The sequence below is a fragment of the Trichogramma pretiosum genome, unplaced genomic scaffold, assembly GCF_000599845.2.
Source record: "Trichogramma pretiosum strain Unisexual culture from Peru unplaced genomic scaffold, Tpre_2.0 scaffold87, whole genome shotgun sequence".
Classification (NCBI taxonomy): Eukaryota; Metazoa; Arthropoda; class Insecta; order Hymenoptera; family Trichogrammatidae; genus Trichogramma; species Trichogramma pretiosum.
The window spans coordinates 286,138-301,052 of NW_019641711.1; the positions used below are offsets into that span (position 1 = coordinate 286,138).

A 14,915-nucleotide genomic window follows, 5' to 3' on the forward strand; every position below is an offset into this window, starting at 1 on the left:
TGAAAATGTTTTCGAATCTCCGTCACCTATATAATTAACGTACTTTACGCCGTGTAATTCTTCAGATCGCAAAAACATTTTCTTCACCGATTCTACTTCCATGCTTCCCGCTGAGCCGTGGTGATTTTTAGTGCAAGACTCTTCATCATGTTCTTCTTGCCACTTCAAATATTCTTCAGAATTCTCAGATTTGTTACTGAACATCGCGCATGACTGACAAAAGCTGCTTTGTACCATAAGATCTATTACTTTTCCTGAATAATATCCTATGAGAGTGGTTACTCCAAATAAGGATTTAAACCCCCTCTTCTTCCACGTACCATCTCCGGATACTTTAAAATCGAGAGGGCGTTTCCCTTGTTCTTCGTTCGCTTTTTTTTCTTCTTCAACTGCCTTTTGACATCAATATTCAAACACATTTTTTGAAGCAGAATGAAGATGATCGTATATTTTATTATACGTGTTCTCACATATACCAGGACAAATATCCAGGTAATTGCAAAACAGATTCAATCCTTGTCAGCCAATACCTAAAAGGCGCATATCAAAAACTATTCTGCGAGTAATTTCAAAACCAGTATTTATCAGAGGGCCTGAATTCACTTTTTTGGATCCACACTTGCATTTTACGATAATTTTAAAACCAAGCCCTCGATACGCATTTTCTTCGAATATTACAGAACCTTGACACTTAGCAAATATTAGAAAACTAGATAACGTTGAAAACACAGAGAAAAATTCAATAAAACAGTAACGGAACGATGCATTAACTGTAATACTATCGACTGATGAAGCTCGCAGGTTTTTCGCACTTGCACTTTCAACATCAGCATCATCTGCGTTCAAAGTATGCTGGTTACCATTGAATTTTCTTTTTCTCGGTCTACTGTTACGATATGTTGTATCTTTAGATCCTTTTCGATATGATGCCATTTTTGGAAATAATTGAGATAACTGCAGATCGAAGAAGGAAACTCGTTTTTGTATCAAAGAAAGTTAGATTGTAATGAAAAGATCTTTCCAATTTTCTTACCGTACACGAAAATTTCGTGCTAAACGTGGTATTATTAGGCATTCTTCCCGTACAAGTTTGGCCGCAAGATGGCAGTCTTGTACCAGGAACGCGCATAACAATAATAGTAACCACTGCGTCTGCTACATACATCCAATCTTATCTGCTGCTGCTGTATCTATCTGTTTACTATATACAATATAATATTAAAATATTAAGTAAAATAAAATGAAATGCAGCGTAAAAAATTGTCAAGGTGTTCGGAAATTCAAATTTCCAAAACGAATGGAGTTAAGAAAGAAGTGGTTGAAAGCGATAAGAAGGCCAGATTTCGTTCCTCGTGTAGGTGATGGGTTATGTTTGAACCACTTTAGAGCACAAGATATCCATAATATTAGTACCGAAGGTAAGTAGCAATATTATCAATAATTAAAATTATTTAAAATATATAAAATAACAACACTTGCTTCAATTCAACAGCTAACTATCTTCTCAGTCGATTGACTTTGAACTTTGGTGCAGTACCTTCTATATTTCCTTGGCAAGAATCAGCTGACAATCCACCAGAGGCAAATGAACCATTTACTGCACAAAGTAACTTCTCCAATGAAAATATAGAGATAGAAGAAAAAGAAGCGTGCTGTCCAGAATTTATTTCAACAACTGAATCACCTGAACAACAATCAACGACTGATGCACCTGAACAACAAAATAGCAAGTTCCTCGCAGAAGAAGACATTTTACAAGTGAATTGACAGTTATGTGAAGAAGAAATTGATGCTGAAGTAGAACCTTTGAATAAAAGTGTAATAGAATTAAAAAGTGATATGCACAGTGATGAAGAGCCAGTGTACTTAAAAAAGTCAATTATGATGCAGACAGATTCATGTTCAAAGTATAATGTGGACAACTACAAACATAAACCTGTACAGCTAAATCATTTCACTGGGTTCAACTACCAAAAATTCAAGACTATCTTGTACACGTTATCACCAGTTATGTCTCACTTTGAGAAAATTGAAAAAGATAAAAAGATCAGCATACCAAATCAATTGTTTCTAACTCTTTGGAAACTGAGACGAGCAACTTGCAACTTGGAGTTAGCAGAGCACTTTAGCACTGACAATGAGAGTGTTGCTGAAATTTTTTATACATGGATAACAATTATGTCAAAGACATGGTCTCTGATTGATATGTGGCCAAGTCGAGAATTGATAAACTTCTACATGCCACATACTTTCAAAAACCACTTTCCCAAGACTCGTGTTACATTGGATGCTACAGAAATTAAAATTGATGCTCCCAAAAATCCAGTCTTAAAGCAAGCAACATTTAGTACTTACAAAAATGCTAATACATTTAAAATCATGGTTGGTACAACACCTGGTGGACTTATATCTTATACTTCTGCAGCCTATGGTGGTTCAACGAGTGATCGTCAAATCATAGAAAGAAGTGATCTACCTTCAAAATGCGATCCAGGTGATGTGATTCTAGCTGACAAAGGAATAATGGTGCAAGATTTATTCGCTCCTTATAATGTGACAGTTAGTACACCTACGCCAATGGTGAGTGGTTCTTTACCACATAAAACTGTCGTTAAGGACAGAAAATTATCACGTCATAGAGTGCATATTGAAAGGTTGATAGGTTTGATGAAAACCTTTACTATTCTTTCAAAAAAACTTACAAGGGACCTTTTACCTTTATCAACAGATATAATATCTGTATGTGTAATGTTGACCAATTTTAAAGAAAGTATTATGTAAATATATGTATAATAAAATAAATGAAATAAAACAAAGTGTATAAAATTTAAAAATGTATTTCATATGTATTCCATACATAACAATTGTAATGGAAAAATAAACTTTTTCAATAACATACAAACTTTGACAAAATATAATTTTTAATATTAATACTGTACCAATGATAACTTTGTTTTAACTTTAGAATGTAGTACTATAGCTTTTAAATGAATATTTCTCTATTATTGCAGGCTTTAGATATTTTTCATAAAATTCATCTAACTTTATTAACATATCATTTATAAAAATATCATTTCTTTTAATACTAATTCTTTTTAAATCCTTAAATGTGTAAATGATCATATCACAGAAGTTTCTATTCGTAGCCCACAACTGGCCTTGAATCTGGTAAAAATATGGGTGATTCTCTTTCAATTCTAGCTCACCATCACAGTTTGTTTGTAAATAAGGTAAATTTTCTGCATTTATCTCACAAAATCGTATTGAATATGGGCACTTTACCTCAATAATTGATTCCTGAAATAATAATCGATCAGGTGTAGCCCCAAGGTAGGGCCTTTCTGTTCTTATAAATAGGCCACACTTTTTAATATCAAGTGCATTGCTATATTGCTCATTAAATTTTTTCACAGCCACTTCTTCATATATCTTGCCATGATTAATGGCTTTGCATTTGACAGCTACTGGGCTCAAAATTCTATTTACTAAATTTTTAGCGTTTTCATGGCCTAACTGCATGCAGCAAGAATGAAAGATGCTTGCTGTCAATCTTACAGATCTTGCTTTTGACCAAGCTAGACTGTCACTTTGATTCATTGTTTCTAACTCAATTTGTTGTACATCTTCTTCAGTTAAGTCAATCAGCCCAAGTGACTTGAGTACTGTGTACTCATTGGACTTTTTGGTATAAAAACCATGATCCCATTCAACAGCGTAAGGGTTGGCTGGCATGGTAATTTGTTTCATAATCATATTATTTCCAAAGCCTTGACTTTTTATTACATTTTGAAAATAATTCTGGTAAAAAATCTTGAAGTTTTCACTGTCGTCAATTTCCAGGTTGTTTTTATATTTATTTTTTCTTGTGCATTTGACTATTTTTTTAAATTTTTGTGCTTTAATTGGAGATCCAGCATACTTTCGCTTTGGTTTGTGAAATGTCTGTAGATTTTCTGTACAAGTAGTCTCTAAGATAGCACATTTATTAATATTCCAACTTAGGAGGGCAATTAACACAGTAATTACATGCTTACAATGGGCAAAGTTAGATTGTCCAACAGGGCAATCACAAGAGCTAACTTCTACCTCTCCATCGCTCCATAACTTTACATCACAAATGTAACTCATGTGTTTTTTGAGCTCGGCTTTCACAGAACCTTTCACAAAATATTCATTTCCTGCAAAGAAAAACAAAGACCTAATATTCACAGTATTAATATAAATTAATATGGTAACTCAAGAGCGAGAACGTAATCTTTACCTATTTCATACTTTCTCAAGTATCGAAGAAAACCGTTTTCATACAAGTGCTGTCCTTTTTCCATTGTTGCTTCGTAATCACTGAGAAAAGCATCTAAATGATTTTTAGTGAAATTAGGCAGAGAGCTCGATGCATTTATATCCTTGTATAATTTTACATCGGGGGTTGTAATTCTATTGTCTTTATCAACTGCCTCATAACCGAAATTTCCGTTTCGTTCATAAAAAATCAACCTGTAAGATTGAATACAATGTATTACTAATTATCATTACAATTATGTAAATCTGCATTGTTTACGCATATCGTATATAACATAACCCGCACTAGCGCGTTAGGTTACTGCCTTACCTGTTCACGAGTTCGGCTTTCCTTCCACTCAATCGAGCTCCTCGTTCTTTCAACAATTTCTTTAGCTCAATAATAGTTAATTTACCATACTTTTTTTCTTTAACTTCCCCCATTTTGAAATTCGTACGTAGTTTTTTGAAGAAAAAACACAGCGGTAAAAGAAAAACGCCCTCTGCGCATGAGTGTTCCTGGTACAAGACTGCCATCTTGCGGCCAAACTTGTACGGGAAGAATGCCTAATATTGATATAATGAAAAATATACTGTTGTATTTACTAATAAAATTAAAAATCCGTTAATTAGAGCGATTCTATAAGTACAAATAGCTCCGCCCCATTACGTAGCAGCTTTCACTTGCTACGCGTACAGACAATAGGCTGGAACGTGCTCAGCCCCCCCCCCCCCCCCCCCCNCCCCCCCCCCCCCCCCCTTAACTGGTCCAGATTTTACTCAATTTTTTTGTCATAATGGTGAAATAAAATAATATAAAGTTTTGATGTTATACGACCAAATTTATTTTGAAGTATAATAGGTTCGTATATTACATAATTATTTAGTTATTGTGGATATTAGGTAATCCAGCAATATACGCCTTATTGTTTAAATTAATATAAATACAAATATTAAGTAATTCGGATGAATTTTTTAGCATAGCTTTATCATCTATTTTGTCAAAGTAAAACATAAATTTACTCAATTGTGTACCTGTTTTAACACTGTAATAAATAATACTTCCTATCTTTTCAATCGCATCAACTGCAAAATCTAGTATGTAAATAAATTCATTATTTTTTAATTGGGCAAAACTATTATTAGATCTTTTACACATTTGACTATTTGAGGCATATAGGCATCCGTCAATAATAGCACAGGGATACAACAATGAATGTGGGTTCATTTAAAAATGATTAATGAGAGCATTTGGTGCTATTTTTCCACTACCTAACTACGTGATATTCTCAATTTGTATACATTTTTTTAACCTATTATTACAAATTTTATCATAGTTACTTATTATTATATGTGATGGCAATTTACATAACATTTCTTTCAATTTTTCAACAACGTTTTGAATATTGATGAACCTTAGAATTTGTAAATTCACACCTTTTGCACAGCGAATGGCTTCTAATAATTGGTGGTTTGTTGATTCAAAAGGAAATATCGAGTGACTGTAAAGGGGACCCCAGTGCATAACACTTGTTGCTAAATGCAGCAACTGATGGATGTTGTAAGTCATATTTTTTTTTTAAATATTTTTTGGGTTTTTCTTACAAATTCGTGTAACATTTCATCCGCCTTGTTCAACTCATTACTAATTGTAATTTCTTTTTTTAATAATATATATAGAGCGTTCACAAACAATAACCAGTAGTTAAATACTCTTGCAGATACTACATTCAAAAGTAATGGTAAACTATAAAATAAAATATAGTTTTCCCATTCCTTTGCCTTCCACTACCCTCTTTCACATTTGATGAGGTACCTTGATTGAGATCAATTTTGAATCCAGGTCATCAATTTGATAGCCTGATAAAGTATTCAAAATGCATTCCGTAATCTATTTTTCAACTCCACCCAACGAACAGTGCATATAGTCCACTACAAATCCGATAATGATGTCAAATTTATCTAGAAATGCTAAAGGTGATACATCTCTAATACCAAATATGCTCTTTTTCATGCCATTATTCAAAAAATCACGCATGTAATCTATTGTTTGATCATGTGTTCGCAATTGAGCAGGACATTTCAAGTTAGGGTATCTCGTGCTCCTTTCATAATAGTCACCTGGATGCAGGCACCATTCGCATACATAATGTGCATTAAACTGCATTGTGCCGTGCATAGGAGCACTTGCCACTGCATCCATACATACCAATAAAACGAACAATTTAATATTACATTTAACATTCTTGATACAACATTTAATACTGTTTACTGATAGATTATTCAATAAATTTTGCAACAGGAGTCAAAAAAGCAGTCATGTTCGGTTTGTTCTTACCAAACCATAAGCCGATAGTGATAACATTTTTTCCAGTACAATTCAAAGGAATTTCATTAAGTTGAATATATACCGGCCAGATTGAGTAGCTAGAGCTTTCGAATCTTGGAGCTCCATCCGTATTCAGACAAGCTGTAATGTAATTGTATCTATCGGCTTCTGGTAAGGATTTGACAAATTTTCTATACGCTCGACCATAAATGTCACGTATTATCCCATTATACTTTCTTTCATGCATCACATAAAAATAATAATCTTGATTATTAAATTAATTCTAGGACTAGGAGTCTTCTAATTTTATCTGAAGGGTCAATCAAGATGAACATATTTGCACAAGATGGATTGTTCGAGTAAATCTTTTCACCACATGATTGACACGTTATAAATGAATTCTTTTATTTGTCCTAAATATATATTACATGTGGGACAAATACCGAGAAACTATATTTTACTGTGTTCACTCAAAATTTTCTCTTTGTAGTATTTACTATCAAAGATCACAGACTCAATAAAAAAAGAATTCACTAATTTCAGAAGATTTGATATTTGCATTATGGGTAATGTATTCTCTAATGAAAACTTTAAAACTTCAAACAAAACTTCTGCAGGACTGTTGTTTAAAAAATTAGATATTACTTGGGTGAAATTGACACTATTTACCAAGCTTTCATAATCCTTAGGGTTGAGAAGATTATTATTTGTATTATCAAGCTGATCTGAACTATCGTCCAAGAATTCCCTCAATAAAATGTCGTCATATAATGTAGCTTGATCAGAAGTCATAATTATCTGAGAAAAACACTATATGTTTCACGGGTTCATAAATTGTGCATGCATCGTCATGTGTATAATTTGTTTCATTTTCATTAGCAGACTCAAGTAAATGATTTTCTATGATGTGCTGATTTATAGAATCTTGCAAATAATGTGAAGGCTGATTGTAAACATCATGGGTGATCGTTGTTAAATTTTTCAAGCGGGGAAATTTCTATCGATAAAAAAGAGTATTAGGATGTTTCGTGTCATATGTTTAATTTAGTATTTAGTATATAAACCTAATTGTGGAAAACATCTAACCTGCTTTTTCCTTTTTCTGTCTCGAAGTAATGTCTTATATGAGATGTCATCAGAACTCCTGTTTGCAAATACCGTTTGTATATACGCATATTATAACTTTTTTTAGAGTATAAGCAGCTAATTAATTAAAATTTAAGATTTTTTTCGTATTGAAATAATAAGTTTAACGCAGCCACGCACATGTAGTCAAGTAAGCACAATACAAGTATAAAACTATATCAGTGAAGCATGGTTTTCAAGTTTGCGAATCTGCACAAATATGGATGTATGTGTGATATACGCACAAGTATACTCGAATTTGCAATGCGCGGCATGCAAACGATACACGATACAGTTCATAACACAGCGATTATAGGCATACTCCCTGCACGTATGTGTGTATGCAGCGCCCAACAATATAATTTATGAGATGAGCAAAATTGAGTTCATCAAGCCCCCATTCCTGGTGGAGGTTTGGATGTACCTCCTAAGGTGGCCAGAAATTTGTCATTTTTAGAAGAATTTGATAATAAGGTACTGATACTGTTTTGATTGAAAATAAAATTTTTTCATTAATGAAAAAATCACTGGATATATTGAATTTTTTTTCTTACAGGTATATTTAGGTTGCGGTAAAGCAGTTTATAGAGATACGTGGGATTTTATTAGTTCACGTTCAATTTGGGTGTATGTAAGAGATTGCGCTGGGTGTTTATGGTCAATAAATCAGCTGGTCAACAGATGCATTGATAGGAAAAGAACTATCATTCAATTGCAAGGAAGAAGTCCAAGAAAACAACTATCACCAAACAAACATAGAGTACTCAAAGGTAAATTTAATAGCAATATCCTGTAATGATGAAAAATATAATATAAGAAAATAAAATAAACCACAGCAATGATAAAGATCAGCCATTTTTTTGTATGAACAATATGTATTAACTGTCACTTAATACTGTATAAACACTTCAAATGGAAATATTCTTCTGTTTCAGAGCTTTTAAATCACTATTTGATGCAGATGAATAAGTATGTAGGATACAAAATACGCGACTTGATACATGCCAATTACGAAAAAATCTAATAATAACCTTATATTTTTCCAAATTTCTTTAACCATTTTATTATAACTTCTTTAAGTAGAGAATAATCAAATACACATCCTTGCCAAAAATTCGTTCCTGCTGGATTCCTACATATCCTACAGGACAATCTTACAAAGGCACATTAAACGAGATCAGTAATTCGTTTCAAAGATAACAGAAAAATGTAACTACTTTTGGTATTCTCAAATTATCTTAACCTTTTTATTATAAAAATTTTGTTTGATAACAATGTTTAAAAGAACACAATAAAATTGTGAACTTCTACTAGTTTCATATAAAAATATAAAAATGAAAAATAAAAATAAAAAATATCACAAATTTTGTAGTTCTCAAAAATGTTAAACCATATAATTATGAACATTTTGTTACTAAAGAAAGTTTTAAAAAACATAATAAATTGTGTATTAAAAGTTGTTTTAAATAAAAATATAAAATTGCAACAATTTCTTTCATAAAATTTATTTAATTATGCATACCTTATTTTTAGTAATACTATAAAATTTATTGTTACGTTTTGATGCTTTAGTATTAAACAGTTAAAATAATTTGTGCAAATATGCACACTATTTATCATCAATGAAGTAAAAATTAAGAGTAAAAAAAATGTTCACCTATCCCACCGGTTCATATGCGAAATCATGTGATATTTCGTATGACAAATCATTAGGCGAAATGGCCCGCGATCGCATAAGACATCTCATATGCGAAATCAAATGGTAGACATCATGCCAAATCATATGATATCGCATAAGAAGATTTTTAATAGGGCTGTTACAGTATCGACTTCATACGTGTATTAGACTTTAAAAATGGTAAATTCAGAAAAAAAAGATTCGAATTTTTTAACCCTTTCCTACCGTACAAAAAATCTGAATAAATGCACACGATGCTCTCGGGACAAATAAGCAAAAATCTTCATTTATTCACGATCCAATCGAGTCGTCGTAAAAAACTTCGGTTTTTTTTTGAATAATTCAATTCAAAATTAAAGATTAATTTGTTACTTTTACATTCATAAAATGACTTTGCAAATTTGTATATTTGGAATTTTATACTTCTTTGATTTTATGAAAAAATGAGTTTGAAAGAAAACTTAAAATTATTGAAAAGAAATATCTCATTTGAGCTTAATTAAAGAATATAAATAAGGGTTTCATTTAAGTCTGTAGAGACCATAAAATAACCTTGAAAAAAAAAACAAAAGACATACTCTTAAGTAAAATTTTTCGTTCTCATAATTTCTGCATTAAAAAAGAGGAGTCATCGTGTGAAAAATCGATTTTAGTTCCCTGCAGCTAAGAAATTCTATTCAAGGTCAAATCCAAGGTCACCGTTGGATTTCTCATTGAATCATACCTAATAAATTGGGTTTTTGATTTTTTTAAAACAAAATTACTATTATAAAAAAGGATATATTGAAAATAATTGTTTTTTTTATTTTTTTAACCTCTTACTACTTCATGAAAAAATCTGAAAAAAATGACAATTTTTTTTGGATGATTTTGAACAAAATATAAACTTTTTTCGCGATTGCGTCCAACTTCTACTTGTTTTTTTTTTAATTTTAAAAATTTCAAATCGTTATACAGGTTTCAATTTCACGCCAAAAATTTCGAAAAATATACCAAGTTGTGGCTCTTGGGAAAACTTAATTTTTAAAAAAAATTCAACTTTCAAAACCTCAGATAGCGTGATATATATTATAAAAACTGAAAATTACGTTTGTATTTAATTTGAGGTTATGTTAGGCCCTAAGACCCTAAAAATTTATCCAAAGGTATATTTTTACATATGCTACGTGTAGGTTAGGGTGTCCGTTATTTCCCAAACGTTAAAAGTCCTTGCTCCAGAAGTTTAGATCACTTCTTTGTGATGTAAAAACATGATTTGTACGGTTATAACCCATAGGCATTGGTTTAAACCGTGCCTATACATTGAAATCGATTTTTAGACTCACCCGACTAGAAATGCTATTGTGGCGTTTGTGTGGGCCACATGAAGCGCCACGATAGTATAACGTGGCCCTCGTAAGGCAATGTTATGCAAGAGATGTCGGTAGTATAACCAGAGAATATAGAATAGTTATTCATAGAAGGTCGGATCCATGGAAACTTGTGAAGCCACCCAAGACCTATAGTTCTATCCCCCATGAGGCAGGTGGCGTCACAGTCAGTCTACCCGCGCGTTCAAATTCCCAATACAAACTTTATGCATGTAAACATACAGAAAGTAGTAAACGAGAACAAATTTTTTGTCTCATAAACATTTATGTAAATTGTAATTATGTATGAATAAAATAAACTATTTATATGACTCGATATTCAAATGTTTTCTTTATGTTTTCTTCCCAAATCATAATGCTTGTTTTTCAAGCGCAAATTAGCAGACAGTTAAGAACAATCGCCTATCAATGCGTTGGCGATGCATGCACGGACTTGCGATATCGCGATTATTACAGATCAATGATTTATTTTGCAAGAGTGCCGTTGTGTTTCGTTATTTCGCAAGAGTGCCGTATTGTTTCGTTTATGTCAGTTTTCATAAAATTTTAAAGTATAAAAATGCCGAATGTTGTTTGTTCATACAAAAATTGTAATAATAGTAATACTAGAAATCCGGAACTGACATTTCATAGATTTCCGAAAGATAATGATCAGTGAGTGTTTATAAAAATATTTACCTTTGGCAACGAAATTTTGATATTACTATTAACAGGCTGCATACGAATTGTTACAATTTTTCGCTCTTTTAGGCGTCAAAAATGGTTTGTGAGAAGTGGTAATGGCGATTTTATCAACTTATCCGATAAAACAATTGCCAATAAACGGATTTGTTCCAAACATTTTTCACCCAACTTTTTTTTGGCAAAAGGATTGCAACATGGGGCTTTACCGTTCGATATAGAAGTCGAAAATCGTGAAGGTATCGGAGTATTAAATGTAGTTGTATAACTGAATGCATAATATTTTCTATAATGTTTCATGATTTAACACAGATTTCGAAAATGATAGAGACGATAGAAGCTTGAAAATTAATCCACTTGTATTGCAAGAAGAATCTTCAATGCCAGAAGAGTCTATATTGCAAGAAGAATCTTCAATTCCGGAAGAGTGTATATTGCAAGAAGAATCTTCAATGCAAGTAGAGGAAGTCGGAAGGGACCGGCAATTATTCAGAACCGGCTCATAATTTCAACGACGTCGTGATTCGTAAGCAAAAGAAAGTTCTTCGTAGTGCGAAACAAATTATTATTTCCTTAAAAAAGGAAAATAATAAATTACGAGCTGACCTTTCATCCTATCGTCGTAAAATAAAAAATTTGCGGCAGAATTTTCGTCGGCATGTAGAACGAGCTAAAAACCGAAAGCTGAGTAAACCTGAAATCGCTCAAGGAGCTGCTGAATTTTGCAACGAAAATTTCATGACTCTATTAGTTATGCAATTGTATCACGAAGATAAAAAGCTTGAATGGACGATTAAAGAGAAATATTTCGCGTTAGATTTGTATTATAGATCGCCAAAATTATACAAACATTTACGTAAAGGACTCAAATTCGCTTTACCCTGCTTAACAGTCGTTAAACAATGGGTAAGTGAGATTAATTTGAAGCCTGGAATGAACGACGATTTATTCGAGTTGCTACGTTTTAAAGCAGAATCCATGAATATTTTTGAAATTGAATGCGTTTTGATGTGGGATGAAATGTCAATTAAACGGTTTTTAGAATACAATATAAAGGACGATTATATTGAAGGATACGAAGATCTAGGACAGTACGGGCGCAAAAATGTGATCGCAAGTCAGGTACTGGTATTCATGTTATCAGGACTTCAATACAACTGGAAGCAAGCAATTTTTTATGGATTTTCGAAAGGTCCCGTATCAGCACCAAATTTAAACTTGATCCTTCAAGACTTGCTTGATAAAGTTGAATGTACTGGGTTAAAAATCAGAACGATGGTTTGCGATCAAGGTTCAACAAATCAACGGTTGATAGCCGATTTAGGTATTTCTACGGACAAACCTTATATTGAGCGATTCGAGCGGAAAATTTTTTTCAATTACGATGCTCCTCATCTTATCAAGTGTTGGCGGAATAATTTAATGGAAAACGATTTTATCGTTGAAAATTACCAAGTGTCATGGGAATGTTTGAAAGAGTTGAGAGATTTAGAAAAGTATAAGCCCAGTAGGGCAGCTCCCAAACTCACAGACAGACTCCTGGAACCTAATAATTTTCAGAAAATGAACGTTAAATTGGCCGTTCAGGTTTTTAGTGACAGCGTGTCTCGAGCAATGTTTACTGGATATAATTGCGGACAATTGAAGCATCCACATTGCCAAGCGAAAGCATCGTTTTTGTGGTCGATGAATAAATTGTTCGACTGTGTAAATGCTCGTCACCCAAAAGATCGAAATCCTTTCAGGAGAGGCTTGTCGAAGAAAAATGAAGAGGTAGAAAATACATTACAACAGTTTATTCCTTGGCTGGATCAAATTAGAGTAGTTGGCAAACCAAATAATTCTCCTTGCTTTGAGAATTTAAAGCTGACAATTAATACCTCTTTATTGCTGTGGGAAGAGAAAAAGAAAAACGGGCAACCATATCTTCTCACAGGAAAATTGAACCAGGATCCGTTGGAAAATTATTTTGCTTTTATGCGCCACTTGCCTGGTTGCAATACACACCCCACGGCGATGAAATTTCGACAGAATCATCAACATGGCACCGTCATGAGTTTAATGTTTCCGCCACCGGGTGCAAATTGTCAACCAGATGAATGCAGAAGCTTACTAGCAAGCTTGACCGAGATCAAGACGCAGAGCAACAAAATACAAGCTGATAAACCCGATGATACAATTGTATTCGAAAAATTGAAAAATTGGTTGGTAAACCATTACGTGGACGAAGAAATCAGTGAAATTAAGGAGGCAGAAAAATGTCCGGATACTGATATTTCTCAACCAACACTTGTAAGATGTGCAATGAAATATGTAGCTGGATACATAGCACACAAATGCTTGAAAAAATTCCATTGCAAAACGTGTGAATCACAGCTCGTGCGAGCCAACCAAAATATGGAGCATTCCGATGAGCTTCTAATATTTTGGAAAGCTTACAACATACCAGACAAAGAGTTAGGAAATTTAAAAATCTCGCCTTCATCGACATCAAAGCTAGCACTGACCTCAAACTCAAAAGATTGCTCAACACGTGTGTACGATATATTTTTAGGCTGAGAAGAGATGCTGAACTGTTGCCTCATTATCGCAGGCTCGATTGGCTTGCTCCATCCGATCGACGCGCCTACCTGCTCAATCTGTTCACCTTCAAGATAATTTCAACAGCACGTCTTGAGTATCTCAAAGAACTTTACCATTTACCCAACGATCAGATCTGCAGGTCTGCGCGGCTAGCTGGTGGAGCGCGGACATTGGAGGTTCCATTTACGGACACCACCACCTATAAGATGGGATTCGCCGTCCAGGCAGCAAATGAGTGGAATACGCTACCAGCACAGCTCCGCTCTGCTAGCTCGCTCCCATTATTTAAAAGATTGTTGCGTGACCATATGAGACGCTCGCCTCGTGCTTAATCATTGTCCGTTTGTTATGTCTAATTGTAATTTTTATTTTTATTCATATGATCAGTACTAGAAGTCTAAGCATAGTTTTAAGTTAAAGTTAGCGGTATTTTTATTTGTTATTGTTTGTTCTCTGCTTTGGCCATATTGATATATATTGTTCCTAAGTTCTGCATCATTTTGTAAATTTAAAATTTAAAATTGTATTGCTGATTTGCCACTTGCCATTCGGTCTCAATGACCTTGGCATAATAATATTTGTTCAATCAATCAATCAATCTCTCTCTCTCTCTCTCTCTCTTTCTTTCTTGTCTTCTCTTTCTCCCCCACCTTTCGCCAGACCACGAGTATAAAAAGAGAGGAGCATCCGAGCCGCGACCCCAGTCATTCTTGAACGACCAACCGAGCACTACCTCAGTCAGCTCTTACTTACGAACCGATTTCATTAAGGAGGCTCTTGCATGAATTGTCCAGGAATGAAACCTGTTCTATTTTATAGATTAAAACACGCTGATTCTGGTAGTATAATTATTTATATGGCTTACGCATCA

General features: G+C 33.4%; 1 protein-coding gene across 1 annotated transcript; it reads left to right on the forward strand.

Moving 5' to 3' along the window:
• Positions 1-1,297: 1,297 nt before the first annotated feature.
• Positions 1,298-2,734, forward strand: LOC106650798. Its single transcript, XM_023463229.1, has 4 exons — positions 1,298-1,418; positions 1,493-1,758; positions 1,945-2,580; positions 2,729-2,734. Exons 1-4 carry the CDS (start codon positions 1,298-1,300, stop codon positions 2,732-2,734), a joined length of 1,029 nt encoding a protein of 342 aa, XP_023318997.1.
• The last annotated feature ends 12,181 nt before the right edge of the window (positions 2,735-14,915 follow it).